This window comes from Mesoplodon bidens (genome assembly GCF_964165515.1).
Source record: "Mesoplodon bidens genome assembly, chromosome: 18".
Taxonomy (NCBI): Eukaryota; Metazoa; Chordata; class Mammalia; order Artiodactyla; family Ziphiidae; genus Mesoplodon; species Mesoplodon bidens.
The window spans coordinates 15,515,416-15,533,763 of NC_138175.1; the positions used below are offsets into that span (position 1 = coordinate 15,515,416).

The 18,348-nt window shown below is 41.0% G+C and overlaps 1 protein-coding gene across 1 annotated transcript in view; it reads right to left on the reverse strand.

Moving 5' to 3' along the window:
* Nucleotides 1-18,348, reverse strand: part of PKD1L3 (polycystin 1 like 3, transient receptor potential channel interacting) — a 67,927-nt gene that overhangs the window by 7,744 nt on the left and 41,835 nt on the right. Inside the window, 8 exon segments of the mRNA XM_081215999.1 lie at nucleotides 4,641-4,899; nucleotides 4,903-5,042; nucleotides 5,962-6,102; nucleotides 8,159-8,258; nucleotides 17,261-17,273; nucleotides 17,275-17,487; nucleotides 17,586-17,727; nucleotides 17,730-17,777. Of these exon segments, the coding sequence (XP_081072125.1) occupies nucleotides 4,641-4,899; nucleotides 4,903-5,042; nucleotides 5,962-6,102; nucleotides 8,159-8,258; nucleotides 17,261-17,273; nucleotides 17,275-17,487; nucleotides 17,586-17,727; nucleotides 17,730-17,777 (1,056 nt within the window).

Consider the following 18,348-nt stretch of genomic DNA (forward strand, 5'->3'; position numbering starts at 1 on the left):
ACACCTAGAGCCCGTGCTCCTGCAACAAGAGAAGCCACCGCAGTGAGAAGCCCGCGCACCACAACGAAGGAGAGTTGCCCCCACTCACCACAACTAGGGAAAGCCCACGCACAGCAACGAAGACCCAACGCAGCCAAAAATGAATGAATAAATTAAAAATTAATTTTAAGAAACTGAGTAGGAAGAGGGGATAGAGAGTGTTCTGTGAGGAGGGAGCAGTGCTATTTATTTACAGGATGATTAGAGGTTTCTCAGAGGAGGTGGCTTATGAGAGAGACCCTAATAAAGTTTGGAGCTCCCAATGCAAACGTCAGGGCAACAGCAAGTTCCAAGGCCAAGGCAAGAGCATGCGCATCGTGTTTAAGGAGAGCACAGAAGCTTGTGTGGCTGAATTAGAGTGAATGAGGGTCAGAATGAGGGTAGGAGAAGTAACAGATGTAGCTACAGCTCCGGACAGGGAAGGCCCTGGAGTAAGCTTTAGAAAGGGTTTGGGCTTTTATTTTAAGTATGATGGAATCCATTGGGAGGTTTTGAACAGGGACAAAACACATTTATGTTGTAAAAAAATAATATGGGGAAGAAGGAATGAAGAAGGGCAAGAGCAGAGGCAAGTTTTGTCCATATGAGAGGTGAAAAATGGTTCCTTAAACTTGCATTTTCTCATGAGTGCAGTTGCAAACCTTTTGTATATTTCAGAGTTACCTGTATTGTATGAAAACACCAATGTTCACTGAACTGTTGGCAATGTGGGCAGATCTAATAATAAACATTGCTCATGGGAACATTAATTGGTACAATTGAGAACAATTTGGCAGTATCTTTCTAAATGAAAAATGGATATACATTTTTAGCAAGTCTTTTCAAGGTGCTTATCTTACAGATATATTTGCAGATGAGTGAAATTACATATGTAAAAGGGTATAAATGGTAGTATTATTGTTAACAGTATAAGAGTGGAAACAATCTAAATGTCTATTAATAGGGAACTGGTTATATAACTTATGGTACATCCACGCAATGGCATACTATATAGTAAATGAATAAAACATAAGAAGGGACAGCTTTATATATGCTGATGGAACAATCTCCAGGCAAATTAAGGGGAAAAGGCAAAACGGCATGACAATGTTTATAGTATGCTGCTATTTATCATCAAATGTATTTGCAAATGTATAGATTACCTCTGAAAGAATTTACAAGTATACCTTGGAGATACTATGGGTTCGGTTCTAGACCACTGCCATAAAGCAAGTCATGTGAATTTTTTGGTTTCCCAGTGCATATAAAAGTTATGTTTAGGGAATTCCCTGGCTATCCAGTCGTTAGGACTCGGCGCTTTCACTGCTGGGACCCGGGTTCAATCCCTGGTTGGGGAACTAAGATCCTGCAGGCCGTGCGGTGTGGCCAAAAACAAAAAAAAGTTACGTTTACATTTTATTATAGTCTATTAAGTGTACAATACCATTATGTCTAAACAAACAATGTACATACACCTAAATTAAAAATACTTTATTGCTAAAAAAACCTTTATTGCTAAAAAATGCTAATCATCATCTGAGCCTTCTTTTAGCAATAGTAACATCCAAGATCACTGATCACAAGTCACCCTAACAAATATAATAATGAAAAAGTTTGAAATATTTCGAGAGTTACCAAAATGTGACACAGAGACACGAAGTGAGCAAATGCTGTTGGAGAAGTGGCACCAGTGAATTTGCTTGACACAGGGCTGCCACATCTTCAATTTGTTAAAGAAAACATGCAGTATCTACGAAGTGCAGTAAAGTGAAATGCAGTAAAGTGAGGTATGTCTGTATAATCAATTGGGAATGTAGTTGCCTCTAGGAAAGAGAGAAGGGGGACCAGGGGAAAAGGAGAGTTGCACAATATACATCGTGGTACATATGGATTTTCTACATATTCATGTTTTAATTAAAAAAATGTTTTAACATGAAAGAAAAAGATTATGTTACAAAATTTGGCAGGGAGAGGTTTGCAGTAGGTTATTAAAGGACCTAGGGTCCTGCAGACTTAACCTTCAAAGATGGCCTTACTTTATAGTTCTTAAATAAAAACTGTGCAATTGTAGAATTGTGATTAGTGTTTTTTCACCTCAGAAGAAAGTCAAAAGAGATAAAGCAAGTTTGGATTGCTGCAAGGGGAATTTTAATTAAATCCTACAAAAAAAAAAATCTTCCCTAAATGTGTTTCAACATTGGACTAGGCTATTTAGGAAAGTTCTGTATTTATAGGATACAGATTTATTTACAGGATACAGATTATCTGCCATGAATGGCTTGGGCTTCAATATTCCTGAAAACAAGTGGACTAATGGGACTGGGCTACATCAATTCTGAAAGCAAAAATTTTTTAGCAGTTGAGGAGTTAAAAAATGTTACAATTTTTACTGCTGTTTACCCCATATCTACTTAATTTTATTTCATTATCTACATCTACAGGTTGCTGTTGCTCTTCCTTAGTATGTCCAGGTAACTCATGTAAACTCTGTGGTTCTAGTACAACCAGAGCTCCAACTGCCTCAGTTAATAACAATAGCTAACACCCATCGACTGAACAGTATGTGCCCGACACTGTTCTAAGCACTTAGATCTACTAAGGTTTTAATCTTCACATCTATCTTACAGGGTAGGTCCTAAGATTATCCCCATTGTACAGATGGGGAAACTGAGGTACAGGAGGTTGAGTAATTTACCCAAGAACACAGTGCTGGTAAGTGGAGAGCAAGGATGTGAACCTGGGCAGTCTGGGCAGCCTTCTGAGTCTGCGCCTTTGGACCACGACACTATACTGTAAAGCGAAGGAGTCTAAGAGGAGAACATGCCTACTGTGATGGCACTAGCCTTAGCCACCCAGGGTCTGATTCACTTTTTATTTAAGTCAGTATAGACAGTTACTGACTCTAAACAGAATATGCCCTCAACCTAGAACTGTCACCGTTTAAAACTCAACTAGAAAGAATCAACATGCAATGTACAGAAGTTGCCATCTGTTAAAACTCTTAAATGCAACAAGTACACGTTTAAGAAAAGATTATACAGATGTAGAAAACAAAATTATGCTTACCAAGGGGGAAAGTGGGGGAAGGATAAATTGGAAGATTGGGATTGTATATACACACTATTATATGTAAAATAGATAACTAATAAGAACCTGCTATATAGCACAGGGAACTCAATACTCTGTAATGACCTATATGGGAATAGATGCTAAAAAAGAGTGGATATATGTATATGTGTAACTGATTTACTTTGCTGTACAGCAGAAACTAACACAACATTGTAAATCAACTATACTCCAATAAAAATTTAAAAAAAAAGGACTTTACATGTTTGCTGAGATAAACATATCATTCAGATTTTTTTCAGGAACCTAGAAGATGTTCCAAATCCCAACAGAAAGCCACCAATCCTGAGATTAATGAATGTAACAATTTCCAGAATACAGCTTAATAAGATATAAAGTTATAATATGGCAAGGTGTTGGTAAGTGGTGAAAGATACTGAACAAGAAGCATTCATACTGGGACTTCCCTGGTGGTTCAGTGGTTAAGAATCCGCCTTCCAATGCAAGGGACATGGGTTCGATCCCTGGTCAGGGAACGAAGATCCCACATGTCGTGGGGCAACTAAGCCCGAGCATGGCAACTACTGAGCCCGCACGCCACAACTAGAGAGAGCCTGTGGACGCAATTACTGAGCCCACGTGCTCTGGAGCCCATGCGCCACACCTAGAGAGAAGCCTACGCGTTGCAATGAAGAGCCCGTGCACTGCAATGAAAAGATCCTGCGTGCTGCAACTAAGACCCGATGCAGCCAAATGAAAAAAATAAAAATAAAAAATTATCTAAAAAAAACAAGCATTCATACTAACTTTTTTTTTTTTTTTTTTTTGACCGCGTTTGGGTCTTCATTGCTGCGCACAGGCTTTCTTTAGCTGTGGTGAGCGGAGGCTACTCTTCGCAGTGGTGCATGGGCTTCTCATTGCAGTGGCTTCTCTTGTTGTGAAGCACAGGCTCTAGGTGCACGGGCTTCAGTAGTTGTGGCACGTGGGCTCAGTAGTTGTGGCTGGCAGGCTCTAGAGCGCAGGCTCAGTAGTTGTGGCACATGGGCTTAGTTGCTCCGTGGCATGTGGGATCTTCCCGGACCAGGGCTTGAACCTGTGTCCCCTGCACTGGCAGGTGGATTCTCCACCACTGTGCCACCACGAAGTCCCCATACTAAGTCCTCTTGATGGTGAGGTTCTTTGAGGGTACAAACCATATAATGTCCATCATTTTATTAGCTCCTAGGACAGTTCCCAGCATACTAGGTGTTCACTACATTATTCGTGGAACTGAACTGGATAACCATCCAAGAAAAGTTACACAGACACATCACAGACTTGGGAATGACTGCACATCAGGCAATATATCAAAATATCACCTGGGGTGGAGATCTTTCTGGTTACACTGTTTTCGTGGTTCTGTGCTTATAGAACAAACTTCTCAGCTACATGTGGTTCCCTCCTTCACAAGGAGGCAACCAGTCCCAGAGATCACTCCAGTTATTTTCATGTTGTTAGTGAATAAATTCTCAATTTTGTTTATCAGCCTCTTGTGAAACTCATCAGTGGGAATCAGCCTTCATGGGCCTGATCACCCTTGGGTGAACAGACATAAACCTGAACCTGCTTAGATGGGGCCCTGGGAGTGGACCTTTGGGTGCCCACAGATGTGCAGTCATTTTGAAAAAGCCAGTGGACCTTTCTCCAGTGTTCTAATGGGTTACTGCAGGGGTGTTTGGAAAACCAACTGCACCCCACATTTGCAGGGCTGGGCCCCAGGACTGTGTTCTTACCTCTGTAATCCCTGTACAGGTTAGGAAGGAGGGTGCTACTGGCTCAGGGGTGGAAATGCTTGAGAAGTTTGATCTCTGAGAAGCGGTAAGGAAAGCTCTTGTGGATAGCTTGACGGAGGTAAAATCTATTGGAGTTGTGTGCTGAGTAGACTGCAGTCATCAACAGGATAAGGAAAAGTATTAGTACTAGTATTAGAAGAGAAAATCATAGGTGAGTGGTTAGCTTAGAAATCCTCTGTTTTTCTTCATTTTTTCCTAAGCTTACAGACTTTTACAGGTCAAAAACAGTCAAAAGTTGGCAATTTGATATGATTCTACCTAATTGTAAACAGATAAGCAAAAGCATTTGGTTCTTACTGGTATCTATATACATCTATAGATATCTACATATTCCTTCCCAGAATTATTCTGCCACTGATCAGAAATTTTACTTAAAAATAAGATACATAAAATCTCACACAAGTGGTGTATTTTAGTTCTTAGGTCTAAATGTCCCCCCAGACCACTCCTTTCATCTCCTCCCCTTCCCCTCCCCAGTTATCTATAGATTGTCTGTGTTCACAAGAAGGGAAGGCATGATAAAAACAGAATTTGTCTTCTTTGGTCCAGAGAATCCAATAACCCAAACACTAGATGTGTTGGACCAGTTACCTTGCACTTATAGGACAGCAGTTTTTTTTTTTTTTTCTGGCCATGCTGCGTGACATGTGGGATCTTAGTTCCCCCATCAGGGATCGAACCCGTGCCCCCTGCCATGGAAGCGGGGAGTCCTAACCACTGGACCACCAGGGAATTCCCAGGACATCTATTTTTCAAAGCATATTCATTTTCCCTCCACCATGCGATGCAGATCAAGTTTCATTATTACATTCTGCAGGTAGAGGAAGTGACGTACTGAAACACACAATTAGATCTCAAGATTCCAATTTTAGGAGTCCTTCCATTCACCTTACAGCCTTGCTTAAGGGAATCCAGAATTTTTCAAGGTGAATATTTTAAAATAGTTTTCCACCCTTCTTCTATATTTTCCATTTAATTCTCATTCCCCCCTTCCTTGCTGGGAAATGTGCTGCTGTATCAACAGGTTACCATTTTCTCTCCATACCCAAAATATCTCCTGTCAACTTGAAGAATTTCTTCTCTTTCAAGGTTCTTTCTGGGTGCTTAACTGGACCATTCATAGCTGGGGCTACGTAGATGGGGTTGTTTTCATCTCTTGAACCGGGTAATGATGAAGGACATCTTCCTGTCAAAAATTCAAATATAGGCCAAAAAAGGGTATATTTCCTTAAGTAGTTATCCATCAACATTTGTTGAGCATCTTCTATGAGTATTTCCTGTTAAATGTTGAAATAGAGAATAAAGCTATCTAAGCAGCCCTTCCCAAACTATCATGAAAGACTTAAAAAATTTTTTTCCAATCCATCAGGGACTGATACTTTTGTAAAAATACAGTAAAAAACGAATTACTAGGAAAATGACATAGAACAGAGCCTTACAAAATACAAGCCCCATTTTGAAAATTAGATTCAATAGGCCTAAAATTAGTCTGCCCAACTGCTCTAAAAGTTTCTAAATGCTTATTCTCAATTTCTGTACTTATCTTGGACTAGAAACACAGTTTTAGTCAGTGGACCACCCAATGGGAGCACTGTTCCGGAGTGGTGTTTCTCAAAGTTTAATGTGCAAGGGGATCACCTGGAATTTTGTTAAAATGCAGTTTCTGGGGTGAGGCCTAAGATTCTGCATATCTGACAGTTCCAGGAGATGCCAGTGCTGCTGGTCTCCAGACCACACTGTAAGCAGAAGAATCTAGAGACACGTAAATCAAGACGGAGAGAGAAAGGGAGTTAGAATATGACCTAAAACTTGTCAGCCTGTAGGAACCAAATGCTGAGGGATCACTGAAAAGAAAAACAAACCTCCCTGAGGAACTCAGAGAAGGTGGCCCAGAGGCAGTGACATGCAACATCTGTTTTGAATGATGAGTCAGAAAGAATTCTCTAGATGGACAAGGATAAGGACAAGAAAAAAGTCATTTTAGCAGAGGGAACAGCAATTCAAGAGACAGAGAGATGAAATGAGGGCTAGGAAGGCAGTTTGAAGTCAGATTACTAATTTTTTAATCTCATAAGGAATAAGATGCCAACCCCTTAGCAGCGTGCCCACCACTCAGTTTAAGAAATAAGTGAGTGCCAAGATAAATCCACTGTGTACCTCTGTGATGGTATCCCTTCTTTCCTTCAGAGAGCTAATCCTTGCCTAAATTTTGGAGTGTATCATCCTATGCATTTCTTCATTAAAAAATATGTCTCTAAGCAAGACATGCATTGTTTTGCATGATTAAAATGTTGTGTTAAAAAAACAAATGGTCATGAAGAACCTAGGGGCAGGATGGGAATAAAGACGCAGACATAGAGAATGGACTTGAGGACATGGGGAGGGGGAAGGGTAAGCTGGGACGAAGTGAGAGAGTGGCATGGACATACATACACTACCAAACGTAAAATAGATAGCTAGTGGGAAGCAGCCGCATAGCACAGGGAGATCAGCTCCGTGCTTTGTGACCACCTAGAGGGGTGGGATAGGGGGGGTGGGATAGGGGTGGGAGGGAGGCAGACGCAAGAGGGAGGGGATATGGGGACATATGTATATGTATAACTGATTCACTTTGTTATAAAGCAGAAACTAACACACAATTGTAAAGCAATTATACTCCAATAAAGATGTTTTAAAAACGTGTTAATTTTTCTGCAGTTTGCTTTTCAGCCATCTTTGTGAGTTTCATCCATGTAATATGAGTGGCTCTAGTCAGTTATTTAGAGGGTAGACTCCCTCAGGTTTGGTGACTGAATGGGGGGTGGGATTTAGGATTATTCTTATGTTTTTAGAGAATGGTGATGCTATTAATTGAAATGAGAAAACAGAGTAAAGAAGTGAATTTGTGGGGCAGGCAAATAATTCTGCTTGGGGCATGTTTAATCTGATATACCTGCAGGCATTCAGATACAGAGGGTGAGCAGTTGCAAACAGCACTTGGGGCTCAAAGCTAGAAACACTAGGAAGGAATCTAGAATATAGGGAAGAGTAGAAGCATTGAGAGATCTAGGGAGGGATGGATCATAAAGAGTGTTGGTGACGCACTGGTTAGTCTTGGGCTGGGAAGAAGGTGCAACAGCTGGTCAGAGACAAGATCCTGAATGGATAGATTCCTCTGAGCCAGTGAGGTGGCTAGGAGCCCACTGTTCTGATACAATTTGCTATTTGCAGAAGTAGATATTAGTTAGAACTACTTGAATTACCCAAGACTGCCAAGATCCTCTTGGTTTGATGTTCCTTCTCTTTGTGAGGCCACAGCATCCTGTTCAGCCGCAGTGAGTAAAACAATGTGAGGAAGATCACCTAGACAGGAAAGTCAGAGGAGAAACTTAATGAGCAGATATTACAGGAACCAAGAAGGTGGCGCCATTAGGTAAAGGTGAAGGTGGGTATGATTAATACATTTCAGTGACTTGGCCCTTTATTTTTATGGAAAACTGAGAATTAAGTAAATTCATAATTATTTTTACATAACCATGAGGATGTGGTTAATATAATGTTAATCTTTGTATTTTTGCTTGTAGTCCTTAATCTGCTTGGCTAGGAAAGTTTAAACTATTAAATGATTTGTGATGATCTGTATAAGGTGTTCACTAACACCTGTTTTTGGAACAACTTTGATATGCTAGACTGAAGAAGCTACATTTTTGAAAGTGCCAGTTTTGCTGAAGCAGGCATGGAATCTTAGAATTGAGTAAGACCTTAAGCCTCTGTTAGGGGAAACAAGTATCCCCCGCTCCTGAAATTTCCTTGGAGGGGAGGAAAGTGCTCCAGTCCTCGGAGAACAAAGGACAAGAGTAGTATTTCCAGCCCGTTGCCACACACCCCTATTGTGATGTGGCAATTCCAGGTGCGTCTGCTCTGCAGACCTAAAGTCGCCCTCTAGTGGATTGTCCCGAGGATTACATTTGAGGGGAAATTGCTAAAAAGTTCACTTGGCCATGAGTCCAACCAAACCGCACTTTAGCAATACCGATAGCTAAGCTAACACATTGGTTTCCATCTCTTCTGTTCCTCTTTTTATACTTTCCAACTTTTTAAAACTTATATACATTTATTATAAAAATTTTCAAAAAAATTAGAGATTTTTAAGAAACTTAAAAAGTTTGGAATACATCCATTAATCATTTTTGTCTTAATATATCTGGACCAGTTTTCCACATCCTTACATTTTCTGTAACATTTTAAATGGCTGCTCGGTATCCCATTACACAGATATGGCTGTCTTATATTAAGCAATATCCTATTTTTGAACATTTAAATTGTTGCCATTTTATTATTATAAACCACTCTGAATTTTCTCAGAATAGATCCTTAGAAATGAAACTTACTCGGCAAAGGGATGCAGAATTTGAAGGCTTTTACTGTACACTGCCAGATTTTCCTCAACCAGCATTAAGTGCCCATTTTCCCTGGCATCACTGTGTATTATCATTTGTTTTCCTTTGCCATTTTTTTTTTTTTTTTTTTTTTTTTTTGCTGTACGCGGGCCTCTCACTGCTGTGGCCTCTCCCGTTGCGGAGCACAGGCTCCGGACACACAGGCTCCGCGGCCATGGCTCGCGGGCCCAGCCGCTCCGCGGCATGTGGGATCTTCCGGGATAGGGGCACGAACCCGTGTCCCCTGCATCGGCAGGCGGACTCTCAACCACTGCGCCACCAGGGAAGCCCTCCTTTGCCATTTTTAAAAGCAAAATTGAATCTTACTGTTCTAAGTTATTTGACCAGTGAAGAGGAACTTTTTACAGTTTTTAGCCATTGTAATAACAAAGGTTTTTTTTAGCTTTAAAAAATGTATTTACACACATTTTAAAAAAACACTCTTTTTGGTGTAGAATTCTATGTATTGACAAATACACAGAGTATCCACCACTATAATCAAGATACCTTACAGTTTCATCACCCCAAAAATTCCCTGACGCTGCCCTTTTGTGATCAGCCCTTTTTACTACCTCCATCTCTGGGAACCACTGATAGATTCTTCATCCATGTAGTTTTTGCTTTTTGCAGAATGTCATATAAATGGAATCATAAAGTATGCTTTTGGAACTGGCTTCTTTCACTTACAATAATACATCTGAGATTCATCCATGTCACTACATATACCAGTAGTTTTTTTTTCATTGCTGAGTAGTCTACTGTATGGATGTACCACAGCTTATCCATTCACCAGCTGATGGGCATTTGGGTTGGTTCCATCCTTGACAATTATTATTATTATAATTATTATTATTGGCCACACCATGTGGCATGTGGGATCTTAGTTCCCTGACCAGGCATCAAACCCGTGCCCCCTGCAGTGGAAGCGCAGAGTCTTAACCACTGGACTGCCAGGGAAGTCCCATCCTTGGCAATTATGAATAAAGCTGCTACAAGTATTCATACAATTCTGTGTGAATATAGGTTTTTATTTCTACTTATTTACTTATTTATTTTTGGCTGTGTCAGGTCTTTGTTGAGGCACATGGGCTTCTCTCTAGTTGTGGTGTGAGGGTTTTTTCTTCTCTAGTTGTGGCGCGCAGGCTACAGGGCGCATGAGCTCTGTAATTTGCAGCACACAGGCTCTCTCGTTGAGGCGCATGAGCTCAGTAGTTGTGGCTCATGGGCTTAACTGCCCTGCAGCATGTGGGAATCTTAGTTCCCTGACCAGGGACTGAACCCGCATCCCCTGCATTAGAAGGCATATTCTTTACCACTGGGACCACCAGGGAAGTCCCAGTTTTTATTTCTTTTGGGTAAACACCTGGGAGTGCAATTACTAAGTTATGTGGTAACTGTATAACTCTGTATGAAACTGGTAAACTGCTTTCCAAAGTGGCTATGCCATTTTTTCATTTCTACCACAAATGAATGAGAGTTCCCAGTTACTCTGCGTCCTCACCAGCATTTAGTATTATCGATATTTTAGTCATTCTACTTCAGACAATACTACAAAGCTACAGTAATCAAAACAGCATGGTATTGGCACAAAAACAGACATATGGCTTAATAGAACAGAATAGAGAGCCCAGAAATAAATCCACACACCTATGGTCGATTAAGCTCTCACAAAGGTGGCAAGAATATCCAATGGAGAAAAGACAGTCTCTTCAGCAAGTGGTGCTGGGAAAGTTGGACTGTAGCATGTAAATCAGTGAGTTAGAACACACCCTCACACAAAAATAAGCTCAAAATGGCTTAAAAACTTAAAAATAAAACATGACACCATAAAACTCCTAGAAGAGAACATAAACAAAACATTATCTGACATCAATCATACCAATGTTTTCTTAGGTTACTCTCCCAAGGAAACAAATAAAAGCAAAAAACAAAAACAAAAACAAATGGGGGGGGCTTCCCTGGTGGCGCAGTGGTTGAGAGTCCGCCTGCCGATGCAGGGGACACGGGTTCGTGCCCCGGTCTGGGAGGATCCCACATGCCGCAGAGCGGCTGGGCCCGTGAGCCATGGCTGCTGAGCCTGCGCGTCCGGAGCCTGTGCTCTGCAAGGGGAGAGGCCACAACAGTGAGAGGCCCGCCTACCGCAAAAAAAAAAAAAAAAAAAAAAAAAAAAAAAAAAAAAAACAAATGGGACTTAATCAAACTTACACACTTTTGCACAGCAAAGGAAACCATAAATCAAATGAAAAGACAATCTACGGATTGGGAGATAATATTTGCAAATGATACAACTGACAAGGGCTTAATTTCCAAAATATACAAGCAGCTCATACAACTCAATAACAAAAAAACAAACAACCCAATCAAAAAATGGGCAGAAGACCTTCATAGACATTTCTCCAAAGAAGACATACAGATGGCCAACAGGCACATGAAAAGATGTTCATCACTGTTAATTATTAGAGAAATGAAAATCAAAACTACAATGAGGTATCACCTCACACCGGTCAGAATGGCCATCATTAAAAAGTCTACAAATAACAAATGCTCTAGAGGGTGTGGAGAAAAGGGAACCCTCCTACACTGTTGGTGGGAATGTAAATTGGTGCAGCCACTATGGAAAACAGTATGGAGGTTCCTCATAAAACTAAAAAGAGTTGCCATATGATCCAGCAATACCACTCCTAAGCATATATCCAGACAAAACTGTAATTTGAAAAGATACATGCACCCCTATGTCATAGGGGTGTCACTATTTACAATAGCCAAGACATGGAAACAACCTAAATGTCCATCAACAGATGAATGGATAAAGAAGATGTGGTACATATATACCATGGAATGCTACTTAGCCATAAAAAAGAATGAAACAATGCCATTTGCAGCAATATGGATGGACCTAGAGATTACCATACTAAGTGCAGTAAGTAAGAAAAAGACAAATACCATTATATCACTTATATGTGGAATCTAAAAAATAATACAAATGAACTTATCTGCAAAACGGAAACACACTCATAGACAGAAAACAAACTTATGGTTACCAAAGCGGAAAGGAGGTGGGGAAGGGATAAATTAGGACTTTGGGATTAGTAGATACAAACTACTATATAAAAAACAAACAATAAGGTCCTACTATATAGCCCAGGGATATTCAGTGTTCCCTAATAAACCATAATGGAAAAGAATATGAAAAAGAATATGAATACATATAACTCAATCATTTGCTGTACACTAGAAACTAACACAACATTGTAAATCAACTACATTTCAATAAAAAAATGTGTCTATCATAGAGCAAAATGTTTAATTTTGATGAAGTCCAATTTATCTATTTTTTCTTTCCTGGATTGTGCTTTTGGTAACGTATGTATATAAGAACTCTTTGCCTAGCCTAAGGTTTCGAAGATTTTCACCTGTGTTTCCTTCTAAAAGATTTGTAATTTTACATTTGAGTATATGATCCACTGAGTTACTATTTTTTAAAATATTTATTTATTTTGTTTATTCATTTGTTTGGCTGCACCGGGTCTTAGTTGCGGCACATGGGATATTTAATCGCAGCATGTGGGCTTCGTAGCTGCGGCATGTGAACTCTTAGTTGCAGCATGTGGGATCTAGTTCCCCGACCAGGGATCAAACCCAGGCCCCCTGCGTTGGGAATGTGGAATCTTAACCACTGGACCACCAGGGAAGTCCCCATTGAGTTATTTTTATCTGACATTTTATTATTAAATTTTAAAAACATACATAAAAATTGGAAGATACAAAAGTTAACTTTTCACCATATTTGTTTTGCTTCTTTTTCTGAAGCACTTGAAAATAACAGACATGACATTTCACACCTAATTAAAGGTAATTCTCACTTTACATGGTAGTGTGGGATCATACAAATGACCTAGCAAGCTGAAACTGTGCAAAGTGATCTTAATCATCAGTGGGGAAAAATTATGATCATTCTGTGACATTTAAATATTTGTGTCAAAACATTAAAATCTCTTATTGTTCATTATAAAGGTACAAGGAAAAATTTAGAAGTAGTAAAACTAATGTGTAATTTAAAACATTAGAAACATTGAGAATTAAAGTTACTTCTTTGTAGAAAATTTACCAAGAATAATTTGAACAGTGCTGGCCTTCCTCTTGTTGTATAACACAGGATACAGGGAGAGCATTTTGTCTGTGCCTTTGGTGAACTGTCATACTGTTCTAAGTTTGCATTGGCTTCCAGCATCTTATCCTTTATGCTTTCAATGCTGTGAAACATCTCCGAGAGTCGCTTTAATGTTAGTTTTTTGTCAGTGTTACTTCCATTGGGACATCATCATCCTTTTCTTCATAACCAATTTCTCCGTTTATGTTGGTATGTTTGACTTTACTAAGTTCACCTGGGTGTATATCTACAGTTTCCTGAACACAGGCCACCTTCCCATGGACAGCGGCTTCTTGTATAACTCCATTTACAGTCTATTCAAATTTCACTTTCAGTGTTATTTTGTTAATTTGCTGCATTTTCATCTTTGTTGGCCAAGGTCCTCTTTCAATTATCCATTTCATGGTAAATGTCACAGAGTTTCTGACTGGGAGACAAAGAAATAACACAACTACACAATTTGCTGTCTGTACATAAACAAGATAACAGGTGACCAATCACCCACACTTTGAGAAGTGACATGATTGGTCACTGATCATGATGTGCACCTGTTAATTTACGTAGTGAATTATGGGCTAAAGGGCTAGCAGCAGCTGGTACTTTATGCAATCACTCACAGTCGATATACCATGATAACTTGAGATTTTTTTTTTTGCTATACAGTAGGTTCTTATTGGTTATCAATTTAATTAGATTAATTAATTTTATTTTTGGCCGCATTGGGTCTTCATCGCTTCATGCGGGTTTCTCTAGTTGTGGCGAGCAGGGGCTACTCTTCGTTGCGGTGCGCGGTCTTCTCATTGCGGTGGCTTCTCTTGTTGTGGAGCTTGGGCTCTAGGGCGCGGGCTCAGTAGTTGTGGCTTGTTGGCCCTAGAGTGCAGGCTCAGTAGTTGTGGCACGAGAGCTTAGTTGCTCGGTGGCAGGTGGGATCTTCCCAAACTCGGACTGAACCCGTGTCCCCTGCATTGGCAGGTGGATTCTTAACCACTGTACCACCAGGGAAGTCCCGGTAACTGAGATTTGAACTGTGTTGCTGGGAAACTGGTGTTATTCAACTGAACCAGAGTAAATGAAATTCATGTACAAACTGAAACAGTGGAAAGCAAGGGCTTCCTGTTTTCAAGCATGTGTCTCCTAAAAATCAGGCTATTTTCATATCATTATCATACTTAAGGAAATGATCAATAATTTCCTAGTATACTATCTGATCCATATTAAAAATGGCTCATTTATTCAAAGGATATAGAACAGTGCTCACCCATTAATTTTTCTCTCGTGATACTGACTTTTCAGAGGAACTGGGTTTGTATTCATAGTGATACTACTTGAAGTGTGATCCACAGATCAGCAGCAGCATCACCTAGGAACTTGTTAGGAATGCAGAATCTTGGGCCCTGTTCCAAAACTACTATTCTCCATTTCAGTGTGTCTTTTTTTTGCGGTACGCAGGCCTCTCACTGTTGTGGCCTCTCCCGTTGTGGAGCACAGGCTCCGGACGCGCAGGCTCAGCGGCCATGGCTCACGGGCCCAGCCGCTCCGCGGCATGTGGGATCCTCCCAGACCGGGGCACAAACCCGTGTCCCCTGCATCGGCAGGCGGACTCCCAACCACTGCTCCATCAGGGAAGCCCTCCGTGTGTCTTTTTAACTTAACTATGCCTGGAACTAGTTGAGGCCTGTCAACAAATTCAGTATTTCTTTGCAACAGTGGAATTTTTTCAACTGTTTCATTATTACCACTCATCTTAACTGCATTTTAAGTCCCCTGGATCTACTGTTTAAGTCTTTTTCTTACGTCTTATGTTTTGCATTTTAGTTTGATCTTCCTGATCCATTCATTTGAGTCTCAATAATGACACCTTTTTTTATACATATTTTTTTTTCTTATTATTTTTGGCTGCATCGGGTCTTGAGGCATGTGGGATCTTTCATTGCAGTGCAGGCTCTTTGTTGTGGGCCTTGGGCTTCTCTCTAGTTGTGGAGTGCAGATTTTCTCTCTCTAGTTGTGGCGCATGGGATCCAGAGTGCATGGGCTCTGTAGTTTGCAGCACGCAGGCTCTCTAGTTGAGGTGCGCAGGCTCAGTAGTTGTGGCACGTGGGCTTAGTTGCCCCGTGTGTGGCATGTGGGATCTTAGTTCCCCAATGAGGGATCGAACCCGTGTTCCCTGCATTGGAAGGCAGATTCTTTACCACTGGACCATCAGGGAAGTCCCCAGTAATGACCTCTTCAATTCAACTTCTGAATTTTTAAAATCTGTAAATCAGGTTTTTCATTTCCTAAAAGCCTTTGACTGTGTGTCTGATGTAATGGAATCTCCTTAAGAGCCCTTGCTATTTTTTGGTTTGTCTCTTCCAGCAGTTCTTTTTATTTAAGGTTTACCTACTCCTTGTACTCTGTCCCTCTTCTAGGATCAGTGGGTCTCAAATGGGGCTGCACAATGGAAACACCTGGGAAGCTTTCGACACGTTGGGCCTTGGATCCCATCTCCAGGGATTACAATTTGATTGGTCTCGAGAGAGGCCTGGGCACCAAGAGTTTTAAAAGCTCCCCAAGTGTGCTTGTAGGTTCTTAAAGCAGAAGTAATCCTGTCACCAAAATCCAGAATGTTGGAAACTCTATACGACAAACAACTTGGTTTCTTCAATACATATATTGTAAGAAAAATAGCAGGAATAGAGAGTGACAGAAAGAGAAAAAAGGAGGGAGAATCTATAGATTAAATATTAAAAATACTTGAGACAAACTCATTGCAACACATGGACCTTATTTAGATCTTGATTTGAACAAAACAACTATAAATACTTATAAGACAACTGGGAAAATGTGAACACTGATTGGATTTTTTAAAATTGTAGTAAAATACACATAACAAAAAAACATCTTTTTGGGCTTCCCTGGTGGCGCAGTGGTTGAGAGTCCGCCTGCCAATGCAGGGGACACAGGTTCGTGCCCTGGTCCGGGAGGATCCCGCATGCCACAGAGCGGCTGGGCCTGTGAGCCATGGCCGCTGAGCCTGCGAGTCCGGAACCTGTGCTCTGCAATGGGAGAGGCCACAACAGTGAGAGGCCCGCGTACCGCAAAAAACAAAACAAAAAAAAAAACCCACCATCTTTTAAAATTAATTAATTAATTATTTTTTCACTGTATTGGGTCTTCACTGCTGTGCGTGGGCTTTCTCTAGTTGCAGTGAGCAGGGGCTACTCTTCATTGTGGTGTGTGGGCTTCTCATTGCTGTGGCTTCTCTTGTTGTGGAGCACGGGCTCTAGGCATGCGGGCTTCAATAGTTGTGGCACGGGGCTCAGTAGTTGTGGCTCGTGGGCTCTAAAGCACAGGCTCAGTAGTCGTGGCGCAGGGCTTAGTTGCTCCGCGACATGTGGGATCTTCCCGGACCAGGGCTCGAACTCGTGTCCCCTGCACTGGCAGGCGGATTCTTAACCACTGTGCCACCAGGGAAGCCCAGGAAAGGGACGATTTTTAAAAAGTAAGTTTTCTTTTTTTTTAAGGTAGTTTAGTGTTGATTTTTTACTTGTCCCTCATAACTTCACCATCCTTTTTTGCTAAACTTCTACTAGTCCATCAGTTTTTATTAGTTTTTTCTGTGACTACTGCACACGTACCCCTAACAAATTTCACTCTGCCAATTTCTGTTTTTTTTGTTTTTGTCAAGTTGTAAGAATCATTAGACACCCTGGATTGACACCCACAGACCTCGGATTCCCAAGCTTCCTGCAACTACAATGTTTCCTCCCATGCCGGTGTTACTGTTTCTCACGTACCTTTACTGGTGATGAAGATGTTCTGAAGCAATGATAATATCGAAATAACGCAGCTGGTGGCTTGGTCTTTGTTCAGTTCCAGGCTATAAAGTGCTGTAAAAAAAGGCTGAGGCCAGGCTAGTGACACCAGAAGGAGCCAGCAGAAGTAAGTCAACCATCTGAGCCGGCCATTAGAGATGGGCTGCTTCCCGTCTGGGCTCAGGATGGGGAAGGCTCTGGCTGCGTCCCTTAGGAATAGAAGTTGAAGGAATAATCTCATAGCCAACAGCTGAGAGACAGGTTTAGGAAGTACAGGTGATAAAGAGAGCCTGGTGCGATGCATTACCTGGATGGCCCTTGCTCTGTGGGAAGAATACACATTTCCAACAGTTCCTGGAGTTCTTGCAGTTGGCTGACTGCATCCAGGAAGTCACAGGGCTGATGGGCCTGGGCGGGACCCAGTGTGCCTAAGTGAGACTGGAGCCTTGCACAACTCTGAGCAGGTAACTGTGGAAATGATGGTGATTTTCAGGAACCACTGAAAGTACATTCCAGGTTGACACTTGGACAAGTGGAAGATTTCAATAAACAGTAATTCCTGGTAGAAATTAGCAACTTGTTAACTGATGATGAGGTTAAATTTTCCCAGTCACTGGAGACTGGACCCAACACCTGCAGAATTACTGTCTTCTCTGAGCACTCTGGTGAATTCACAACAATTTGTAAAATTCTATACTTTGATACAGAATCGAAAAACTTGTAAAGTTAATTGTACTTTTTCATCAGAACTGCAGTACATGTAAACTATAAGTGCTCAGAAGGCCCAGACTATATTCAAGAATCCATAAATCGCATCATCTCATCATTCCATAGTAGAAAAAGAAGGACAAGTTTCAATAGCCCCCGACAAAGCAGATGAAATATGGGGGTCTGAGACAGGACATTTTTTGTGGATTTTCCTTAATCCTTTACTTTGTAAGACCAGATATGTTGTCTCAGGAGCCATCAGAGGGATCAAAGCTATCAGCTCCATACTGGAAGTTTAAGGAAATTAAAACAAGCAGAAGGTCGTACCATGCCTGTTGGTTACGCTGAGAGGTAAGAATGAA